The sequence below is a fragment of the Hermetia illucens genome, chromosome 3 (genome assembly GCF_905115235.1).
Source record: "Hermetia illucens chromosome 3, iHerIll2.2.curated.20191125, whole genome shotgun sequence".
Lineage (NCBI taxonomy): Eukaryota > Metazoa > Arthropoda > Insecta > Diptera > Stratiomyidae > Hermetia > Hermetia illucens.
In genome coordinates, this window is record NC_051851.1 from 121,864,411 (window position 1) to 121,889,721 (window position 25,311).

At 37.0% G+C, this 25,311-nt stretch overlaps 1 protein-coding gene across 4 annotated transcripts in view; it reads left to right on the forward strand.

The window, feature by feature from the left end:
* LOC119650983 overlaps positions 1-25,311 on the forward strand; it is a 103,864-nt gene that overhangs the window by 45,856 nt on the left and 32,697 nt on the right. For all 4 annotated transcript variants that reach the window (XM_038054249.1, XM_038054248.1, XM_038054246.1 and 1 more), the window contains exon 4: positions 301-404. In XM_038054249.1, coding sequence (XP_037910177.1) covers positions 301-404 — 104 coding nt within the window. The remainder of the gene's footprint in view (positions 1-300; positions 405-25,311) is intronic.

A 25,311-nucleotide genomic window follows, 5' to 3' on the forward strand; every position in this document is an offset into this window, starting at 1 on the left:
TCTTGAACAAATTTAGCTACTTTTTTCGATATTTTAGCTAAAATGTTTCAAATAGTCCAATGACATGTTCAGACAAATAGTATATGCACAGGTCTCCATATTTTAGTCGCAACTTTTGGTTTCATTTCTGGGACTTATTTTTAGACTTGCCTTTAACTCAATAAGGTCATATTAATATGAATGATTCTTAGTATGAATACAAAAGCAATGTCCTATGCTATATCCTAGTATGTTTTGCTAACAAATATTTTGAATGAAATTGCAATTGTCATATTTGTACCATCCTTTCCATTATTTCAGATGTTCCGGGAAAAATCACTGCAGCTTTCTTTTTGCTGCCGACGATCCATTAGCAGTGCTATGGGATAGTGGTCTAGTTCATATCAAATATGTTTGTATGGATGGTAAGTATATTGTGATATCACAATGTTATGAATATTAGTTTGAGAATTAGGTGGAGGCAAAAACTTGGGTGTTCCAGTTCAAATTGATTTCGTGGTTGGTATTTTCTGTGATGTTAGAGCTGGAACTGGGAATATAGGCGACCTTATACTATTATTTGGTAAAAGCAGTAGTATTTTCGTGAATTTTCTATTTGCACAGCATTGCTTACTACTGCATTGGAATGACTGAGATACAGTCTTATGAACAAATCATTACGAAAATGAATGTCCCAATAATTCATATAGTGAATCGGGATTACCATTTATCGGGAGTGCGAAATAACGAAAATTAATTCTGGGTCCTACAAATTGGAAGGAATTAGGCGAAAATACAAATAATCGATTTATGAATTATCGGGTTTCCACTGTATGGACATATAGTACAAGTGAGAAAACATTCAGTGCACATATTGTTTCCTACATTTGATACCAAGTCGAGAAAACAAAAGCTGGACGCGTCAAATATGAAAGGTTTTGTGTAATTCTTATATAAAAATGTTTGAGTGGACATTTGTCGTATTAGTACCTAGCACGTAATATAAATGCATATGTTATGTCAGGATGTTGGCTTTCGCGTATTATACTATTATTAACTTTATTTGGACAGATCGCTTTGGAAAGTATTTCGGAACCTAGGCATCGTATAGTGGCAGTTTTGTGATTTTTTTTTCAGTTTTTTTTTTGGGTTGTGTAGGCTCTGAGAATTGGTCCGTTAAAGAAATAAAATGATCGCTTTCTTCTAGTTGTGACATAGAACCCCAGTCTTCCGTTGGCGATTATTTAGCTTACGGCAGAGGTATCAAGATGGTCTATTTGATATTGGTGCGAGCGCAGACACATCACTCGCATTCGCATTTGAGCCACAATTACGTCAAAAGCTTCCCTTACTTAATTAATACATTCAGGAACGAAGGCCCTTTGTCAATTTGTTTGGCCGAGATCACCTCATCATATGATAAACGCAGCCAATACAATTACGTCTATCATGTTAAAAAATATTGCAATGGCCGTTGCTTGGTTAGCCTCTTACACGTATGTGTACCCAGCATCTGGTATGTTATCTGCATCCGACTTATTATCGTTTCAACTTTGGACTGCTATTGCCTGCAGCACACATATAGTGCATAATTGGCAATAAAACGGCCACCTTATTTTTAAGGTCCCCATACATGCAAAATGGGGGTGTAAATTTTTTTTTCATCAAATATAGTCGTGTGGGGTATCAAATTAAAGGTCTCGATTAGTACTTTCCGAAGTCGGTCTTAGTTTTGATATTTGTTGAAAAGGTGGGGAGTGCGGGGGGTTGAAAGTGGTCATTTTTTTAACGAACCCATTTTCAGAAACTACCCAACCGAAAAATCTGAAAAAAATCAGGGGACTGCCACTATATGGTGCCTAGGCTCCGAAATACCCATACCGATACCTGTTCAAATAAAGTTAATAATAGTACATTACTAGAATTTTTAGTAATTGACAGGAAAACCCCCCTTAAGTTCACTCTACGCTTCTCTGCAAATTCAAGACTATGAATGTAAATATTATTTGAAAGTGGAAATTTTCACATAATATATGCATATTTTACGTGCTACATGCTAATGACAGAAATGCACACTCAAATCTGTTTATAAAGGAAATACACAAAACCTGTCATACCTGAAGCGCTGAGCTTCCGGTTTCCCGACTTGTTCATGTCCTATTTTTGTTAAATTCCTTCCGAATAAATCTTTTACATGGACGCACTGTGCTTACATATGCGATTAATTGCTTCAAAAGTTTCCGCCAAATTGATTGTATTAAAAAAATTATCTGTATAAATTGTGGGGCCTAATTTTTTTTGGAAGGGTAGGTGAATACATTTACGTCGTCGGACTACCAGCTTAACACCTCCCCGTTGTTAGAGAGCTACCTTGGAACTGTTTATTACATTACTTCGAGCTAGCCCACAAACTCTCCCGCCTTGCGGAGCCAAATCAGAGAATTCCTTTCACCAAACGAGGGGCGGAGAGAGGAGGAAGGGAACTGTCAGTTCAAGGCACCCCCTGCCATTCGCTCCTCCACCGATCAAGCTCTGTCTTCTTTGCAACGAGAAGAACCCGAACGTAATGCGCAATACTATTCCACTTGTCAGCAAAAAAAGGTATGATGGGTGTCGTCCATAACTCCTTTGCAAAACATATAATCAGGATGTCGTGCCTTTCCAATCTTATGCAGGTAAGATTGAAAATCTGCATGTCCACTTAGGAGCTAAAGAAATAGTTAGTTTCACAATGTTTCCAATTCAGCCACTTTCCTAAGTTGCTAATGAGCCGCGCAGTCTATCTGCTTCTAGTTTCATTTTGCCAAGAGAGTTGCCAATCATCTAGTGTACGTTGCCGTTCTTCACGAGCAACCACCTCCCTTGATTCTTCTCCCTTGCACTTGTGTATGGCTTTCCGCTCTTTAGTAAGAAAGGCAAGGGGGGTCACTTCCGCGATTACCATCCGGTTTTCACTTGCTCGAAAAAGCTCGTCGTTGCGTCGAGAGTCCATGGTACTTTACCGTTGGTTTTGACTCGATTATGGACTCGCCGATCGATATAGGACGCAAGTTCGTAAATCTCTTTTCTGTCAGGATGACTACTTCGGTTTTTTCCAGTGCAAGGTTATAACCATGAGCAGTCATCCATCTGCTTACTCGTCGCATCAATATGCCAAGTCTGCGTTGCGTCTGTTCGACAGTGCGTCCAGTAACAAACGCCGCGACATCATCTGTGTAACCGATCAGACGCGACTCTTCTGGCATGTCGAGTCTAAGCATACTATCACAGGAAGCTTTGCAGAGCTCCGGCCTTAGGATCAATCCCTGTGCTACCCCCGATGATGTAAGTATTTCTTCGTCGGCTTCTGCACAACTTTCTGGCATTGATTCACTTTACGTTGTTGATTCTACTGCTTGTCAGAGGAAATCATTGCCTTCAATGGAAAGTATATTTTGATTCAGACAACCACCATACTTTATGCCGTATTTGGCCGATTTTGAAAGTGGGTGTTGGGTAAACCTGGTATGACCTCTGTACGGAAACAATTGTTCATTGGTTGTCAAAGGATTGTGTAGTGTGTATACCGCTTCTAGATTCGTTTGCGAGAGGGGCGGCTTCGATGGTACGATCACGTAATTCGCGCTAACGAGAATTCACTTGCCAAGATTGGTCTGAACATCGAAGTGAATGCTAAGCGACCAAAAGGCAAGCTTAAACAACGATGGCTTCATACGCTGGATGAAGTTTGAAAGCCTCGGGATTGCATCCAGATCAAGAATTTGATGTTATATTCTGCGAGGCCTTGGAAAAAGACTAACCGTGTTCGAGAATAAACAAACTTAACAAAGAACAAGTGCGAAAAATTTGTACAGCAGTTTGGTAGATGAAGATGACAAATAGGAAATCGGAGCCGAATAGTTGTATAGTGCGACATGGTGAACTCGAAATCTTCATCACAAAAAAAACTTTGATGGACTTGGATAAGTTGGATAGGTGAAAATAGTTAAAACTATAGTTTGGAGAGATGGTGATGGAAGCTAACTGATTGAAAAGTTAATTTTTAGGACAACGTTTAGTCAACATCTGTTGTTTAATATATTTGATGATAAATGGACTGTCACTGTTGTATATATGGTACGCATTTATGGTAGACTTTTATTTTCGTCTTCGTTCAAAACTAACGCAAATAATATCATGTTTTTTTTTTGTTACCAACTAATAATTTAAAAAAATCTCCAATCTATAAATCATTTGGCCCTCATAGAACATCAAAGCTGCACTGTCTTTCCTTTCCCTCCGGTTAATTAGAATATGATACCCACCAAAATGAAAATCTTTTCCAATAGCGCCAAAATTTATGTGGTTCCAACATCTGCTTTATTTTCTATGTTTTAACGCCGCGACGCCAAATTGGATGTAGTTAATTCTTTTTGGTATCTCTCATCTACTATAAATAGAAGAGGATCAATCACTGAATGTACAGAGATATTTGTAAAATACGCACCCCATAATCTCATAAGCAAGTGTTACGAAGAAGTTACTCTACTGTATAATCGAAATATTTCTACCTCAGTTATCACTATCGACAAAATGTTAGGTATTAAATGGGTGAATGGAATATAGAGTGATTGAATGAAATTTCGCATCCTTGAAAAGAGACCATTGAACATTTTCAAAATTCACGTTCTATATTAGATTAGTACAAATCTAGAGCATTTACGGTAACACTTTTACGGAGACCCATATGGACGTATACACATGAATATTGACGGAAAAATATTCATGCATCAAATAGACGTTAGCACGCGCCATTTGAAGTTTTACAATTTTGGAAGTTATAGTAAACATATGGCTATAAAATATGCCAAATTTTCTTTGATATTATGAATATGTCTTGTCAAAGAAGATCTGATAATTTATGAGCTTATTTACTTCCCACGATAGTGAAGATATGAATTTACTACGAGCGCGTTCACGAATTGTGTCAAGTTCAGATTTACTAGACATAAACGTTCAGCCCAGTTTTGTATGCACGCAAAAATTTCATAATCCAGTCCTCGATTTTAAAATTTATGTTAGATTTTACCTCATATCTACTTCATAAGATACTATATTAGGACAACCATCATATCAAGTTCAAATTTAGGGCGATATTGGGGGAATTTGGTCTATTATTGAGTGGTTTCTCTCAAATTTAAGACTCATTTTAAGTAAATGTGGCAAGACAGATAGGTATGCGACCATGAGCTTTGATCCAAAGATTTCGCAATCCTGATAACGTGATCTAACAGAAGAAAACTACTACCAAAATTAATATCCTTAGGCTCGGGTCCCTACCCTAGAATGCAATAACCTATATGGGAGATGCCTTTCACTAGTGAAAGTTCTGCTGGAAGCTAACAGTAAATGGAAGGAGTCCTAAAATATTTTATTAAAATGAAAAATGAATTTATCTGACCAAATTTATTACATGTCCGGATCGCTGAGTGGTTAAAGCACAAGGCTGTCGTACGGACTATTTGATTGATGTCCGATACCAGTCGACTCAGTTGTGAATGAGTCAAATCAGGGTAATAATCTCGGGCGAGCGCAATGCTGCCAACATTGCCTCCTATGGCGTACTCTAATCCTGTAGTGTACCGTTCCTGTCTTGAATGAAGTGCTCTAACACACTTCAATGCCCTGATCCAATTGGATTGTTGTGCCAGCGATTATTATTATTATTACATTTATTACAATCTAATAATAGTAAACAAAAAGTGTACCTTTTCACTGATTCTTTGTGGAAATTAATAGTCTGCAATTAATAGTCCCGTGCAATGTCACGGGAAGTATTTTCAAATCATTGGTGAGTCTTCCGCTCGCCAGTACTTTTTAAGGTTTTGTGTAAAACAAAACCTAATTAAAATCAGTTTTTAGCCAACAATGGATTTGTCGCCCTTCTTCAATATATGACTGACCTCCTGCCACTACCGCCTTTTAATCAACTCGTCCACGAATTTAGCGCTGTTAATGTCCTGCCCATTAATACAAATAGGGAGAGAGCGATGGCCGGTCAGACTGAGATCCTTGGTTTTATTGGTGTTTGTCTTCAGTCTGACTCTACTTACCTCTCTTTCCAAATGCATGGCCAATGTCTATGATTTGGTGCGAGAACAAACATATGTTTTCAGCGTTCTCGAGGTATTTGAGGGAACATGCTGTGGTCCATTGAAGTCTAACATCCTGCAACGGTGACAAAATACTACCCTGACTGACACCACTTTGAACCTCAAATTCCTTTGAGATTTTACCTCGGCGGAGCACGTCCCATTTTGCGTTCTGATAATAGCTAATAGTTTCTCCCTAATGCTTCCTGCGGCACTCCAGATAGATATTTCTGATGACGCTGTGGAACACCTCGAAATCGATGGAGAGCAGATGAAGCGAAGATCTAAACTCTACACACTGTTCCAAAATGATCCATAGGGTATTGATGTGTTCAATGTAGGAGGATCCACAGCCTTCGAGGTATTCCATAATTCATTCCAACATTATTTTAGCTGTGTGGATTGGTGAGTAATATATATGAATTTGCATGGCGTTTAAACGGTGGCTCCCAATACGTGCAAAAGGGGTGTGCAAAGACTTATTTTTTCTAATGTATGTGTGTGGGATATCCATTGAAAGCTCTTAATTAGTAATTCACAAGCAGTTCCCATCCTCATATCTAGTCAAATAAACTTCACTTTTGAAACATGTGTAAAATGTGTGCAATGATGAGACAAACCTTTGCGAAGTAGTGACAGTGATGTGACAAACCTTTGTGTTGTAAGTAGTCATGGCGGCTGCTTTGATCTCTTCCCCGTCTACTTTTTTTACCACTTTCCCAAAATGACGTTTTATATTATACACCTAGTTCATTAACGTTTTAATTTTTTTATATACATTTCCACCTATGTTTAAAAAAAATAGTTCCATAGTTACGCTTCCCGAAGGTGTGGAATTTTTACCTACTAAAACCACATCTCACTAAGCATCGTGTGAGATTCCCAATTAACTAGCTTCCCTTGCATATCTCGAGTTCACATTTATTGGGGAAAGACCTTAGGATCAACTCCGTTGGTTTTATTGTGGAATTGGCTATTGGAACATAAACACAAAAATGAGAGAGCGAATGAGAGTGAACAGATACGAATCCAATTGATTATATGTCGAGTTAGGAAACCAAAAAATCTTTCCAATAATACCAACAAGGATAGACCGATATTTCGAGGACTAGTCTTCCTCAGCTAGTCTTAGTCTCGGTATCAGTATAACGTCTATTAGCACGTTAATGAAGTAGAAATCCATTTTTTATATTAATCCGTTTTCCTCTCCCAGTGCGCACATTCCTGTGATACTAATCATCCTGAATGTACCAGGAGGCGTCTACTATGCTTCTCAACACTTTGTTTTGAAAGTTTGAGTAACTTTCAAATTAGTTTCTTTGGCAATGATATTGACTTAACGCGTTCAGTACCCGCTCGAAAACAAGCGTTTTTGATAGTACCCCATCAACCTCTTTTTCTTCTTCGTAATTAGGTCAGTCCAGAATCCAATGGACTTACTGTTTACTTTGAAGTGTTGAAGTCATGAGAGAGGTTTGAATTAGTGAATGTGAATGTGTTAAAAGTCTATTTATATAATATATGATTAATTTGTTGTTGATTGTGAACTGGAAATCCCAACAACTAGTTACTTTTTCCGTATCTAGAATGTAACGCTTCCTTCATTTCTAAAACATTTCTTTTCCAGCTGTGCTTAGCAATGTCGAATGTCGTGCTTAAATATTTAACTTAATTTGCCTGTGGCAGGTCGTTTCCGTTGAGAATGATTTTGTATAAATGGAAGTCCCGTTGGGAAGACTTTTAGCAATAACATTGAGTCCGCTATCCGGACACAACCTTGAGAGGTCTGTTTTTATCTTCATATGTGCACAATGCATTTTTTCTCATGTTTAATCTTTTCTGGAAGGACTTGTGTTCACTTGCTTTGGCAGTAAATATGTACATATGTATAATAGCTGTAAAGTATTCCAGAAGTTAAAATTGAAATTAAAGCAATTATTATCTACTCCTTAATTATTGTTATCATCAGAAGGTTTTTAAGTATTTGAACGGGTACTGTTTATTTTAATATAACAATTGATTATTGTGCAGCTAAAGTGCATATGAAATTGTCAAGTGATAGAAGATAGAGAATTTACGGTATCCATACTACCTACAATTGAATTGCACATACCGCTAAGCTCCCAGTAGGTCCTGACTAGACTTGTCAAGAATTTGTTATAAGTAGAATTAAAGATTTTCATGTGATCTAATTCCAATTAAATGACAAGACGACACCTGAAGCTCGGCGCTACAGGTATGGAGCGTTTTGTGCATTTCATATGTGTTTTATGGCCTTATTAATTTTTTTTTAGGAGAAATCTGTATGAGATGTATTTGGAAGTGTAAATTTTATGTAGAAGCACCTGTTAATTTTTTCAAATTTACGGGTTGGGTATTCTGAGAATAAATGCTGTCTCTTTTCAAATTTGTTCTTTTTGATTCCTCACTCTTCTATTTGAAAATCGTTGTCAAATCTGAGACTCGCTTTGAAGAGCAATAATCGAGTTTTGCATCCCTTTTTCGCTTACATGTTGACCCCGTCCCCTTAAACTCCACATAAAATCGTGCATTTTACTGCCTGCGTGGGATTTCGCAGTCTGCATATGTGTACCAAATTTCATCTCATTTCCGAACCTTAACACATTATTGCCTGCGATTTCCTGCTAGAACTATGTCGTGTCATGGATATTATTTTGTAAGTGAAGTAATGCGAAATATTTTAAATAAACTCCAATAAATTTTATTTATATTGAAAAACTTTTAAAATGTTTATTTGGTATAAAACTGTGTAGCAATCACTTACATGGTTTTGCTGCGCTTTGAATAGCATACTTCCTACCTTCTAGTTCGATTTGTTTTTACGCCAGCGGCTATTTATTCTAAAACATGATTGTTCAGTGTTCCTGACAGCCTGAAAAAGCGCTTTAAGAAATACAATATGGTCTGCCAGGTAGTGTGTTGCATTCATTTGATCACAGAAATCCAAATTTTCGTGATCAAAGTTATTCTAGACTATCTATCATACAACATTACCACCAACGTTTTGTTAGCATTGCTGACTTTTGAAATAAATAATGACAGAAGGGAAGAGTGAATTCTTCTTCCAGTTTTTTGCCGTTTAGAGTTGCTTCTTTAAGAATTAGCATATGTAACTCATCTTAAAATTGAAACCTATACCCATATGGATGGGTATATACTAAATTCTTACGGAACAGTTGGAGAGATGGAATATGCCTTTCGTCCATGCTACATATATGATTAAAAATTCCAAACTTTAAGGTGATTTTGTATTCTTCCAATGGTTTTCTAAAAGTCCTTAGCATTTGGTAGGTTCAGAAATCTTCGAACGTCACATTGAGCCGTTTGTGGTTGTTCTTTATTAAATTGTAATTGTCCTGAGATAGTTTGAATCTGCTGCTTTGTTTTTTTTTCATTTTTAGTTTCCACACGACTGATGTTTCTTAGATGAACGTTTATTAAAATAACCCGTTATTACTTGACATTTTATTGAAATCAATCAACCCTTCTACGACAACCAGTTAAGATCAAAACGGAGAGAGTTTAATTTATCGTGGCATATTGAACCGGATTTACTCCTAACCAAACAATTGTGGTATCGATTACAAATTTCTTCGTTATATAGTATGCATAGGCTACGGAATTGTCCATCCTCTGGAACCCGACCAGAAGTTTGCATTTTTTTTTGCTAAAAATCCATTCTGGATAGAATTCGTGAGGAGGAAAATCAAGTGAATACCAGCAATACAATCATATTGAAGAGATAAAAAGATATAAAAATAAAAAACTATTTACTATTGTTCTTAGACAGTAGTAGTATCTCTCAAAAATAAAGTAATCAAATTTATTGTCGGGGCGCAATTGTATTGCCGATTGCAATTAAGGATAAACATATCCAATATGCACTGCATGAAAGCGAATTACTTAGAAATGAAATTCTCTGCTTGTTTATTTAAAATCATTGATTTTACTGTTGCGATCATATCACAGTTTTGAAAAAAGACTTTTACTTCTTTGCAAGGTACCAATACTTCCATAATGATCTTTTCAGGATAGCTTATATGTTATAATATAGTAAAGTTGAACTTCTCAAGTCAACTTTTTAATATGAATTGAGATCATATCACTTATCTACTATAATCATTTGAATCATTTTTCAGTATGTAAGTCTTTCAATCGTCTTACAAGTCTAATAAATAAATTGACTGTTAAAAAAAATATATATTTCGGAAACTTGGGACTTACGAGGGTTTTATATATATATATATTGTATCAACAACAAACAGACAGACAGTAAACCGATTTTAATAAGGTTTTGCGTTTACGCAAAACCTTAAAAATGGCGACATTGCAGCAATTCTCTTGAAATCTGTCGAATTTGAGATGCTGTGCGGAATGTAGTATAACTAATTTCAAACAAAAATCGTTTTAATCGTTTTAAACTTGCTACGCTGATAGTTTTTAGATATATTTATTTTTAAAGTATTGCCGAGTATCTTAGATTCAATCGGAACATACCTGTTTGTGATCTGTGGCCACGTTTTTCTGTAATGAGTTATTAACGAGTTATCCACCTGAATAAAGATAAATATAGTTCCAATGAGCTTGAAAATGTAACAGTCTCCTTTCTTTTTAGAATTTCATTAACGCTGGCCTAATGGTCGTGCAAGTTTAGAAGGTTCCTTCAAATAAATTTGATAATATGATTATCGAACAGTTAAACCTCTCGCGTAAACATGGTTGTTTCCATAATATCCCTCATACCGATATCTTCTTAAATATACATAGTTAATAATGGTGCATTATTAATTTCCAGAAAAAACGGTCTTAAGTTCAGCCTAGATGTACAATTTTCTAGTGAGTAGGATGTAGATGGATCAGGTTATTGGAAAGTTTGAAAGAAGTGTCCAGTTTTAGCATAGTGATAGTAGGCCAAATTTGTTCCTTTAGCGTAAATTTACTGCACTGTAAAGTGCCCTAATGGAATGTCACTATCACATTAAAATAAATGGTCTGACATATTAAATGGATATACACTGCGCACGAATATGTAATGTAACCGTCGGGTGCTGAACATTGTTACACGAGAAATACATAACCTTTCATACCTGAAGCGCGAGTGTTCCGATTTCTGATGCGTTTATTGTCTCATTTTTGGCTAGCTGTGGTTATGGACATAAACAGTCGTATCGGCAACTCCACTTTGATTACTAGAAGAAACGTAAGTAGCGTCAAGAAACACGCGGAGATTTTCAAATGGCAAGGCAGAGAAGAAAGGAAAGCTAAAAAATTCATATAGATCCGAGATTTGGTGTTACCGTTAGAAAGAAGATAAAATCGAAACCCTGAGCGAAGAAAAAGTATACATTTTTAAGTACCAACAAATATATAAAGAAGAAGAAAAAGTAAGGGTAGAGGATTGCAGGCGACGTGGATCCTTTTAGTATAGCGAGGAGTTTTTGAACAGAAAAAACTAGAAAAGCAGCAAATTCACTATACAAAATATAAGCAGAAGCGAATGAAGATATAATTGTCAAAAAAATAATTTCCTTAATTTTTTATGCCCTTCGGATTTGAAAACATTTAAAGAACTTTTGAGTTACTTTTCGTACTACGTATTACGGCAGCAATGAGTACTATACTCACTGCGACACTTCAAGCTATTCTAAATCTACCCCCCATTCACTTGGAGGTGAAACGGAAAGCAGTCAACGACGCATATAGACTCGATAATATTGGAGCGTGGAAAGGCGGCCAATCATACGGTCATGCGTCTATTTGGAAATTCGTTGACAAACATCCGGTAGCTCTGATGAAAAGACATACAGTGCCGTACTCACCAAAAGATAAGAACGGTCGATAAATGGCCATGAGTCTTTCAGATTACAGACTTAATATTCTTCACCAACGGGTCAGTCATGGAATGCAGATAGGGCGTGGGCGTGTTCTCGGGGAATCCGATTATGGAACTGGCCTGAACCCTCGGAAAAATGACGACCATATTAAAGGCGGTGATATATGCCATTTCATTGGCAGTAGAAGAATGTCTCCGATAAAAATGGAGGGGTCGCACAATTCGAATCTGGCATCAAGGCAGCATTATCAGCACTAAACAGCAACGAACGACATATCAAGTCAGTTGGTGTGGAGTTGTCATTAGGTACTCCTGAAACTTAGCCGACTGAAGGAAACATTCCTGATGTGGGTGCCGGGCCACTCAAACATCGCTGGTAATGAGGAGGTTGACAGACTGGCTCGCCGAGGGTCTGGATTCACGATGGTGTGGTCAAAACCAGCTTTTGGCATCCAGCTATCCAAGGATTCACACAGCCAAGTGGAGAAATTTGAACTCTTGCCAGAGCGGCTGTTGTCCCTTAAGAAATAGGACATGAAAACCCTAGTTGGGCTTTTAACGGGACACTACTCCTTAAACTACTATATGGGAAAGATCACCACCTCAATCTTCAGATATGTGCAGCCAATGTAAGGAGGAAGAGGAAACGGCCCTGCACTTTATATGCAGCTGCGCGGTCTCCTCAAATCTCAGACGAAGACACCTTGGTAAGGTTTTCTTGAATGAACAATCTGCACACTCTCTGCCTCTGGAAAATGTTCTCAGATTCGCTAAAACCTGTGAACGCCATAGGTGGGAAGGCATTGAATAGACGATTTACGGGGATAGTACAATGAACCTAACAGTGGCTTGAGTACCCGGAGTTGCAGCTACGCCCAGTAAACAAAACTAACTACAAAGATTCCAAGGAAATTATCCAATCTATTTCGATTGCTAAATTAATATACCATTATATACATATATGTACATTGAAATGAGGAATCACATTGATGAAATCTTGGCCTCATAATACATCCCATTCCAATATCTGCACAAATAAAATTAATAATAGTATATTGCCATGTTTTGAAAATTTACCGGAAAGCCTCCTTAAGTTCAGCCTAAAGGTAGAAAATTTGACATCAGCATAGACGATAATATAGGACATTATCCAGGAAAGTTAGAAGGCAATATTATTAACAAAGTTATAGGTCATGGTTTCGCATTTCAGGTAAAGTTATGGCACCCAAGGCATGTATGACGTCATCATCATATACAGTGAGCTTATATGAAAGGTGGGGCCGTGGGGACGTTTTAGTTTTCCTTTTTTGACTTGTTGTAGTTATTTGCATTTCAGTGTCAATTACTCCAGGCAGACATATGTATGTATATGCTAATAAAGCTTGCCGGTAGTAACCAATGACATGTGTATTCTGTTTACCAGCGGTTTTTAATTTATGTACCTAATATAGATGTATATGTATGCTTTTGTGCACGGAGTCAAGTGGAAAAACATCAATTTAGATGTGCACATATATATGCATGCATCGTCATGCGGTAATAGGCAATATTTGTTTATTTAGGGTGAACACAGTATTTATGTCGTTAATTTGTATGTACATATATGAATCTTGAGGTTTGACAAAATATGACGGAATATTCTGTATTCTTAGCTATGTACGAATGGAAAATCGTGCATAGCGAGTTTCTCACATAAGATGAACATAAAACCTTTATACCCGAAGCGCCTGACCTCCGGTATCCCGACTTTCTTATATTTTCTCTGAATGTAAAATCATTAAAGTACCAATTCGACATCATCATCATTATCAACGGCACAACAACCGAAATCCGGCCTAGGTTTGCCTTAGGAACTCCAGACATCCCGCTTTTCGCCTAGATCCACCAATTCGATATCGCTAAAGTCTGCCAGTTATGCCTGAATATTCCGCATCTGCCCGGCAGCCGCAACGTAACTGGGAGGCTCTCGCCTGTTTGGATTCTACCAGCGCCCGGCGATGAAATAAAAAATAATTCGGCCAACCAGCCAGACATGTTTGTCTAAACTGGGAGTGAGGATTTCTTGTTTGTTTAGAATGTGAATGAGAATTTTATGGACATTTTTACCGCTGGTGAAATTCTCGTCTCAAAGCCTTCCATTTCCTGAGTGGAACTATTGCGGCTTGCCAGTATGTGAATGGTGCATTGAGTTCAACTGGTGGGCGGGGTAACCGACAGGCGGAGCTGTCTGGCGTAGCGTCTTGACCTACGCGGTCGTTCCATCTGAGGCAGGGTCTGCCTTTTCTTCTTTTTCTAACATAGGTATTAAACTTATAGACTTTCCTGATTGGATCATCCTCATTTATACGGATCAGGTAACCCACCTACCGAAGCCTATTGAGCAGGACCGAACGGTCGTGGTATCGTCTATAAAGTTCGACGTCATATAGGCTAACAAATCGTCCGTCCTCATGTAGGGGGCGAAAATTCTTCAAAAAATTCTTCTCTACATAATCAATACATAAATAAATAGACATCAATTCAACATATACATTTCCCAACTTTTCCTTCTGAATTGCAATATGAACAATGTGTGTCCTTAGATATTGCTATAAATTTACATAGGCGAGTAACGATGAAGACACTTTCAAGATTAAGTACCATCGCTTGTAAAGTCCTGCAGCTGTACATACACATGCATGCATACATATGTAAATATCAGACGGCTGTTATCCTGAAATGTATTCCTACTGAGAAGAGTGTATTGAGTGCACTTTCAACTGCCTTGAACACAAAAAACACCGGAACGGCGACTACCAAACGGCCGGCGCACCAGTCGAATTATACAAACAACTTGATTTCATGCATTCATTCCCAACTAACGTATGTATTAAATCATTTGATATCCTGATGACACGGTCTTTTTCAGGGACGGCTAGTTCCCTAGTTGCTCATTGTAGCCGTCCAATTTACCTTACTGCTTGTCTATCTTTTCGGTGGATTCACGCTCAGCTGACCGTGGCACACGTGGAATTAATAGTCAGCCGTTCAACTCAACGATGTAAACTGTTCCGTTGTGTATTGACTTTAGTAAAGAGCACATTTACGACTAACGAAAGACTGAAGCTATATTTATGACAATTTGTTTGAATTAATTTAGTTGGCAATTTACCGTAGGGCGGTCTTATTGAGAAATACTACCCAACGCCTGCACAATTCAATTTACGTTACAACTCCAACTCTTTATTCTATTTTTATAAGATCTGAGATATAACCTGATGACCTTATTTACACATAAATTTTCGAAGATGTTTACTTGTACGGAAGTATCGCTTTTCACAAGAGGGATCATCAATACGCTATATTAGATGCACCCACGTACTTGCATGCATGCTCTTCGCCATATGTGCCGATGAGGACGGGAAGAGATGAGTATGTCGAGTACGTTGCGGAAGATAGCGTAATATATTTCGAAAGCACTTCAATGTAAACTCGATGATACTTGTCAATCTGTTAATTTATTCATTTATATCTAAATTGTAATAAATACAACGGGTGGAAACAAAAAATATCTCAATTTCCGTTGGGCTTTGTGTCAGGAAATTGAAATGCTCGTAGCTGGTTGATATGTTTTTTTTTTCAATGAATTCCTCTTCGTATTGAAAGAAGTTTTTGTGATCCTGATGACACATCTTTTGTAGTCTTTTGTATTGAAGGGACTAAGCCAACATAAAATCCACATATTTAACATACCGACTGAGGTTACGAATATCGACGAGGTAACAATTTTCCAATATTAGAAACGGGGTTATTCCAATAATATTATCTTTCTTTTCTTTATTCGTAAATAATATATGGTGGCAACGTCAGCACCGAAGACGAAGACGAACCAACAACATCAAACCGCACTGGTCAAACACAAACACGAACAAGAATAAGGATAGGAGAATACAACTTTGAGACCGTTGACAATTTCTCCTATCTAGGGTCGAAAATCACAACCGATAACAACTACGATGATGAAATCCGCGCACGGTTGTTGTCAGCCAACAGAGCCTATTTCAGCTTACAAAGACTGTTCCGCTCGAAATGTCTCACCATAGGGTCGAAGCTCTTACTGTACAAGACTTGCCAGTCCTCATGTATTCCTCGGAAACTTGGGTTCTTAGCAAGAAAAATTGCGAACTCTTGGCCGCGTTCGAGAGAAGAATCCTCCGAAGAATCTTTGGCCCCCTACATGAGGATGGACGATTCCGTAGCCTACACAATGACGAAATCTATGAGCGATACCATGACCGTCCGGTTGTGGATAAAATCCGGCTCAATAGGTTACGGTGGGCGGGTCACTTAATCCGTATGGATGAAGATGATCCCACCCGGAAAGTCTATAAGGGCAATATCTATGGTAGGAAAAGAAGACGAGGCAGACCCTGCCTAAGATGGAGCGATGGCGTGGGCCAGGACGCCAGACAGCTTTTAGGGATATCGAATTGGTGGACCTAGGCGCAAAACCGGGATGTCTGGAGTTCCTTATTAAGGCAGGCCTAGACCGGATACCGGTTGTTGCGCCGTTGATGATGATGATGATGATTCGTAAATTACTACTTTTAACAATTAACTAATGCAAATCTTTACTGGAAATAAGAGATCATATTTTTCTGCATTTGATGGCAATTACTATCAAGGATTTGATTAGTGATTGATTTTTGGCTTCTTACAGGAGGATGGGCGGTTTCGTAGCCTATATACTCGTATAACGTTACAAAATGTATAAGCAATACCCCGACCGAGGCTGCAGTGAGCGAATCACCTAATCCCTATCCAGCTCAGAAAGTCTATAAGGGCAATATCTATGGTAAAAAAGAAGACTTGGTAGGCCCTGCCTAACTTGGAGCGATAGCGTAGGCATACCGGATAGTTGCAATTGACTAACTTCGGCACAAAACCAGGATGTCTGGAGTTCCTCACTAAATCAGGCCTGGATCGGATATCGGTTGTTGCGCCGTTGATGATGATGAATTCTTCTGGCTTTTATGTATCAACATTTAGGTTCTCGAGGTGTCATTACGACTCTTTCAATTTGGGTGCCTATTGAAATGGATATTGATATGCGCAAATATTTGTTGGAAACGAGAATTGCATCAAAAGCCTTTGCATTCACCCAAAGGCACAGTGTGGTGTGCAATTTCCTCAGCTGGAATTATTGGTCCCTGGTTTTTTGAGGAAAATGAGGTTACAGTGACACTGTATTCGGACCGGTATGTAAACATGCTACAGAATTTTTTTTTCCCACGGATGGAAAATTTGGATTTGGGGGACAATTGGTCCCAACAAGACGGTGCAACAGCACACACTTCAAGAGCATCGATGACTGTTTTGAGGGAACACTTTCCAGAGCGCCTTATCTCAATTAGAGGCGATTTGGAATGGCCGGCACGCTCTTCCGATCTTTCCCGTTGTGATTTTTTTCTATGGGGTTTTTTGAAATCCCGTGTTTATGTGAACCGTCCAAGAACCCTACAAGATTTGAAGACCAACATCCAAGAAGAAATTGCCAACATAACACCTGCTATGCTAACAAGAGTCATGACAAACGCCAGAAATCGGTTTACGCAATGTATGGAGAATGGGGGACGTCACCTAACAGATTTGATCTTCAAAACAATGTAAATAAAAACTTTAGACATGTACCTACATTATAAAAAATAAATAAATATTTTCCGATGCATACAATAGTTTTTATTGAGTTTTGAAAAAAGGAAGTTATGCTGCCGCACCCTGTATTTGTCAGAAAGGCGGGAAGTAAGAGGGGTGGAAAATGATGATTTCTTTAACGGACCCATTCTCAGAAACTACCCAACCGAAAAATCTGAAAAAAATCATGAAATATTCTCCATATCGATATCTGTTCAAATTAAGTTAATAATTGAACATTACCATATTTTTAGGGAAATTGAGTAAAAACTTCCTTTATATATTTTATAGTTATAACAATTTATATTAGTATAGAATATAATATGGACCATATTGTCGTTCGATAAAAATCATACTATTACTAACAAAGTTAGAGAAGCTCAAAATTGGCTTTACCGTGTACTTTTACTGCAGCTAAATATCAATACCCCACTAAAGTGAGTAGTCTGACATGCTAAATGCATATACATAACGGGCTACGCACAAATGAGATAGTTCTGCACTCATACCTGAAATGCCAAGTTTCCGGTTTCCCGACTTGTTTTAATAAGGAATAGTAGCAACAATAAATTTGACAAAATTGGCAGGGAACACAGTGGCGCAGGTTCTTTATCTCATCTCTCGGAAGTCACGGTAATTCGCGATATTTTCTCAATGCTTCCAAGAAAAAGAAAAGTAACCTAATAATATCTTATCAAGTTACATTACCTTCCGCTACGATAGCCCAGCGCCCTAAACATTTGAGCCATCCGGACAGGGGACAAGTTACATTGTTAAATGCAATATATAGCTACTTAATAATTAATTAATTAATTCTTTATCACGGCCGTGTTTTTCCTGTTGTTGGAATGGAGTCTGGTGTTCCTAGTACGTTTGATCTCAATGTAAGTGGTTTGTCTGTTATGTCAGTCATTCTGTTGATGAAAGATTGTTTCCAAAGAGTTAAACTGAAAGAAAATTCTCAGGTTTTGATCATAGGCAATTTTAAAGTTGTCTAGGGACATAATTTATTTGATGTTGTAAGGTTTTCATAAGAGTCTTTGTTTCTGTTCTAGCAAATAATAACTGTTTCGTTTGAAGTTCCTTCGGTTTCTTATTGAATGATCCTCAGAGTGGGATGTAGGAATTGTATAGATTTCCGCTGTCTGTATATTGAATGCAATAGCTTTGTCCAGATCTTATGGTACCTACATATAAATTCCTCATTCTTGCGGATATAAAATTCAAACTTGTTTTTAATTAGGACCGTGTCTTCTAGTTAGTTTTTGATGGGGAAGAGCTTAGTTGATAGACTTAATAAAAATTGTCAATATAAGTAAAGAGTCTATGAAATTTTATAGTAGTTATATGTGCGTATTCATATCCATGACATTATCCTTCGAAAATTGCCCGCTACTATTTTCTACGACTATTTGTTCGCCTAGATATCTGTCACAGTAAAAGTTGAATTCAACATCATCCTTAAATCTAATGAAACCAAGGGGGTGAGATCTTTGGGTGAAGAATGAAGTTCGGTTTTTCGGCAGGTGTTTAAATCATTATTCTAGTAATGAATACTTACCCGCTGTGGAATTATTACGCAAAACAAATTCACCTACTTTTTTAGAATGTTTACTGAGGTTTGATGTTGATGATTTTATACGGAAAAACATGATACCTAATTTATTGATTAAGCCACAGAAATGATCCTGAAAGTGAACGTTTTTATGATAATTGGAGTATCTATAAACCCTTATGTGTTTATATGAAATGCTGCTATACATTGATATTTACATTTTGGATTTTTGCTCCGAAGCGCCTCCTAATTTTTTGACATTTTGAAAAAACTTATTAAAATTATTGCTTCAGAAATGTATGACTTTCAATTCGCGAATTTATTTGGCCTTATACTGCACCAAAATTCAATACCAGCAAATCCTAAATTGTAAACTTACGAAAGTGAAGAACACCTAAAAAGTTAGCGATTCCTAACATAAAACATGATTTTAGTCATCAGTTCATTAATTTTGTCAAGTTCACTTCCACCCATGAAAATTACATTGCTTTGATAGCACTCGTACATAATGAATTAAAATTGGCAAAAGCCATATTGCTATTGCAAATTAGTAAATGTTTATTCAATGCATAATTTATATGAAATTTTCATTGACAACTAATGGTTATGTGTATGTGTTTTTATGTGAGTATTTTATATCTAGTAGAATATAAGACGTGTTAAACAACTCTTTGAACGGTTTTATTCAAGTGCGAGTGAACTATGAAAATTTCATTAACGTAATGCAGTGAACTCTAAGCGCAACTGAAGAAAAAGACGGTGCTTCTTCGATTATCCAAGTTAACGGTTATTGCAGATGGTTAGCATTTACATAGGTGGGGACGAACTTTAAGATATTTTCACTTTATTTTTCAACCCTTTTTCGTTAATTATAAAACAGATTCAAACACTGGAGAATAGATAAAGCCAGTTTTTCAAGTCTTAAAATTCAGGCTACAATTTTTGAAAACAAAAGCCGTATATCGGAAATCAGTTATTTTCTTCTTCAGTGTTGATTTTCTTCTAGGTTTTTTTTTCTATTTTAGGAAAGCTCTTAGAAAAACGACATTGAAGTATCTTTTTTTTGTTCTTGTTGCACAACAATATTTTCCAACAGCACAAATCAGCTGGATCATGTCGTTAGCGGTGCATTGGGCAGAGATCAGAGAATCATCGGACCAGGCTGAGGGATTTAAAATTTGGTACAGTGGAGAATACAGAGAGTTCTGCTTGTTAGCTTTTGGGTTGTTTTGCGAATGATCGGAAAGAGAGATTTTTCTTTTCGAATGGAATAATACTTCCCAAGAGAAGTATTAAAGTCTAGTTTGAAATGACGCTCTGTACGGTATTGGCAAACACAAAACCTTATACCCGAAGCGCGCATCTACCGGTATTCCGATTTGTTTTGTATCCATGTCCTTCATTTCTTCTTCCTTGTTAATTTTTCTTGTTTTAATTCTTTCCATTTTTTTTACCTGTTTCTTGGTTTTTCTTACAATTTTTTCGATTCATTTTCTTGATCTATTTAAATTGTCATTTTCTGAATGCTAGTTAAATAATCCTTATCTCCAGAACTCATAATTTCGACAGGTTTCTAAAAATCCCACACAATTGTATTTCGAGTTACGTTAAGTTATCCAATTGTGCATTAAAATTTTCTTAGAAATATAATAATATCTAGATGAATCTTCAGTCTGACTAGGTTTTCACTATCGGAACACTTACTTTCATGAATTATTGCTACAGCTACCAAACCTTTTGATACATCTTAGAATTTTGAACCAAAACCGTATTAGGAGAATAATCTTGGATGGTTTGACAGAAAGAAAGAAAGAAATCATATATTGAGAAAAAGACACATTTAACAAAATAAGGACTAACGGTTTCGTCCAGAGCAGGGCAGCTCTTCAGACGCTGCCTCGCCTCTGCCCTGGGAGCACCGTGACCGAAAAAACAGGTGGAAAACGCTTCTTTATTTAATCGCAAAAACACGACAAGTTTATGAATTTATAATATAATTTTAGCCAAAGCTAGGATCCAACAAGTGGTATCCGGTCTAGGCCTACCTTAATAAGGAACTCCAGAGATCTCAGTTTTGCGCCAGGATACATCAATTCGATATTCCTAAAAGCTGTCTGGTGTTCTGGCTTATGTCATCGTTCCATTTCAGACAGGTTCTACCATAGATATTGCCCTTATAGGCTTTTCGTGCTGGATCATCCTCATCCATACGGATTAACTGACCCGCCCACCGCAACTTATTGAGCCGGATTTTATCCACAACCTCTCTTCGGTATGGGCCAATAATGTTCTGGGCGTATCGGGCCATCCGACCTAGCGAGATAGCGGAGAATATCTTCTAGATGGTACTCAGCAATGTGATACCTCTATAATTGCTACACTCTGTGATATCTCCCTTTTTATATATGAGACAGATAATGCCTCGTTGGCAGTCGTCAGGCACTGATTCGCTGTCCCACATCTTGAGCATAAATTGAAATTAGTATAGCACCCTGAGTATAGAAATTAGAGCTTAATGGTGATAAAATAAAAGAAAAACTAGACTACATTGGTTGCTTTCTGCGAAATTAATATCAAAAGAAAGATAGTTTCGGACAGGAAACACACCAAGCGGTCAAGGTTGCCTTCACGTGGAGACTATAACAATACTCTTGGCATTAAACAAATGCTAGGCAATATTAAAAGTGGAACATAAGCTATGAAAAATTTCCTATCTTACCATTTTGAAATTATAGATTATTTCTTTTCACTCCTTTATTTAAATTAAGTAATTGGTCTCACGCGCACATTGTTACACTACGATGATCTAACTTTGTACTATATGTTTTATGTTGCTACAACAATAAGATTTCCCTTTCTTTCTCTGCTGAGCCCTCCTCTAGTCACTCATCATATGTACCAAAAAATATTATATAAAATAAAAAAATAAAGATTTAAACCATAGTTCACCAAGCCAACCTACTATTTACCCCATCGAATCTATTTGAAACAATGGTTCTCCCATTTTCCCACATTGATTCATATGTAATTTACACGGACAAACCATGAATGAACCAGAATCAGGATAATGGAATCGTGCAACCAATTAACCCACATGGTCTACTTTTGGCAAATTTAGGATAGATAGTACTTAGTCACTGTGTCAAATAGAGCAGCATTACCTATCCAAGCGGGGATCACATCTAGTTTCATTTAAGATGAACAAAGATAAAGTATCCAGGACAATCATGTAATTACAAGGTTATCTGTGATGCACCAAAAATTCCATTCCATTTATATATATGTTTTCACTGCGTGCTCCTGTACCTACGAAAATAAAGTGACTTGTGAACTGCACGATTTATAGTGCATCCTTTAAAAATGTATTGTCTGATAAATGTGCAATGAACCGTAAAGCACCGTGACGAATGCATGAATATAAATTCTAGGGGTTGACGAAGTTGAGATAATATAACTGTATTTTATATATTGTTGAGTACATTATTGTAAAATAATGCAATTTTGGGGGTAGAATAGAGAAGAAGGGATGAAACATACAGAATATCCTTCTAAATTTTTCTCATTGTCTATGAATAATTTCAGCTACTTGTTATTGCAAGGAAAGAGAATTTTACTTGAAAACACTTTGATTCTACTGAAACGTATTTGGATATGAATAAATCAATCCAGGGAAAGACAAAATTCAAATTGATTTGAAAGAGAATTCTTAAAATCCAAATAATTCTGAATATTTTTCTTTACTTATCGGAATATTTTCCGATCAATTGGAATCTAAAACCATCGCGTATTACTCATTCATTGCTTTATTTTCTTTGATCATATAGTATTTGGAGGAATTAAGCGCTTTGTACATATCTAGCAAAATCGGAGGAATGCTGCCAGCACATCAAATTGTCTGAAAACACGACAGAAACAGATTATATCTCATCGAGTTATTCGACATGTGCGTTTTCCGGCAGGTTTCGTCGACCGATAAAACGAGAAGCAATTAAGGCAATATTCCTTTTTATGGCAACGAGAAAATCGAGCAAGTCAATTCACCGTAAATTTGAAAATCGATATTCAGCTAAAGTTCCCATTGGGGAAGGGAAGAAGGAGGAAATTATGCCATTCTTGACCTAACCCACTCTAATCTACAGTGCTGGCATTGGGGGCGAAAAAACTCTAGGTCTGATATAAATATAACTAAGGAGCGAACACGGAAGTTGGCAGAAGTAGGGCACGTTATTCAGGTAAAAGCACGTTGAGCTTTTTCGTTTGACGTGGAGTAAGTGGTCGCTTTTCGTTTCATTTCATGGTGTCATAAAAATTTCACATGCCTAAAGTCAAATATCCTGAAGTGACGATATTGCTGAGAAGAGAATTTCAAGGTGTGTCTTTAGCTGAGTGTTGATTCACATATCAACGGATATCACATATAATTATTTATGTGTTTACTGAAACGCGTAAGAACTGAAGTTGATTGATTGATGGACACAATGTATATGCAGACGCACGAAATGAAAATTGTGCTGTAGTCCGGAATAAATAACTCTCAAATCTTCTAACTTTTAACACGAGTCAAATTGACTGGAAATCAACCAGCCTACATTTTGGCATTGACCTACAATCCTGCACTATCCCACGCGATGAAAATTGCGTGTGCAAGGGTGTTAATAGTTTGCTACTTAATGAATTATCTATTCCCCTAGGAAAATCATTTAAATTTGGACAAATGTGCCAAATGACAATTCGTCGAGATGAGGGGGTTGTTAATTTTCGAAACGTGCAACCTAGTTCGACCTCAAATGAAGGGTGGTGACATAATAGTTCAAAAGTTAATGGTAGATTTCAGTGATGTTTCATCTAAAAAAAATTAACCAACAATGGTCAATCTTGTCGTTTACCTCCTTTATGAGCTTCTGATCAATAACATTTTTGGGGATCCAAGAAAAATGGTAGCATGATTAAAATGACTGTGTAGCGTTTGGATCAAGCACAGAGAGGAACGTATATGACCTCCTCAGGAGTATCAAAAATCTGTGCATAAAATGTTGTGATGCTGACTAATGGATGTACTCGTAGCTCAGAATCATTAATGGTGTTTAAGCGAATATCAAGCAGGTCACCTGTTAATCCAGTGTGGAAAATAATTGGATGTATCATAAACTTTTTCCGATATACTAGATTTTACTCACTTGATTTTTTGTCTATCATCTGCATATTATTGACATGACTCCAAAGTTGCGAATCTACAAAATGGTATTTTGTGAAAAATGAAGGGGCAAAGTAAATCAATGTAGGCTATCCAAATGAAATCAAAGATGAGTTAATTAATATATAACCGTTAAAATGATAAAATACGTCAGATTTGTGGATTTGGCTTTGTATCAACAGTATGGCTACATGTTTTTCAAAAGTTGGAATAAAAATGTGCGATATCATCAAGGCAGAACAGATTTCACTTCAAAGGTATGCCAATCATCTACGGCCTTGCCCTACATATACAGTATGGTGAAAAAGTGGATCCATAATTTCAAAAAATAAAGTTTAAACAAATAGTTTTTACACTTTCTGCATTAAATTGGTAAATAGTTTATTTTTTCAACCAGCAAAGCCTGACATTACATAGGATAAAACAAAAAGGAATATTTTCACTTTGGTTCTTCATAAAAATTAATAAGTCTTATCAAGGGGTATTGGTCGAGTTTTGCACCAACCTTTGGTGATTAGGAATTCAGTATTTAGTGAAATACCTCTTTGTTTCTTTCAAATGTTTTATCCTAGATCACTACATGGGTGTTGGGGTTTTCTCTAAATTCTCTATAGGACTCAAATCCGGGATCTGTCCATGATACTTTGAAACGCGCAATTTATAGGATGTGATCCATTCCTTTACACCATGCTCCACCATTTCCTCAACTGCTAGTGGCCGGGTTTCTCGAGTGGGCCTTTCATAGTGCCATGTCTTACCATCTGGATGGAAAGGATATATCTTGGTTTCACAACAATAAATAATCTTTAAATAGTAACATAATGATAAAGGTTGAATTTTCCAATCTATTGCCAGAAAGAGAAAGTGATGCTCCTTAAAGTATAATTTATAAATTATATGATGGATAATTTTGAATTTTCAATCC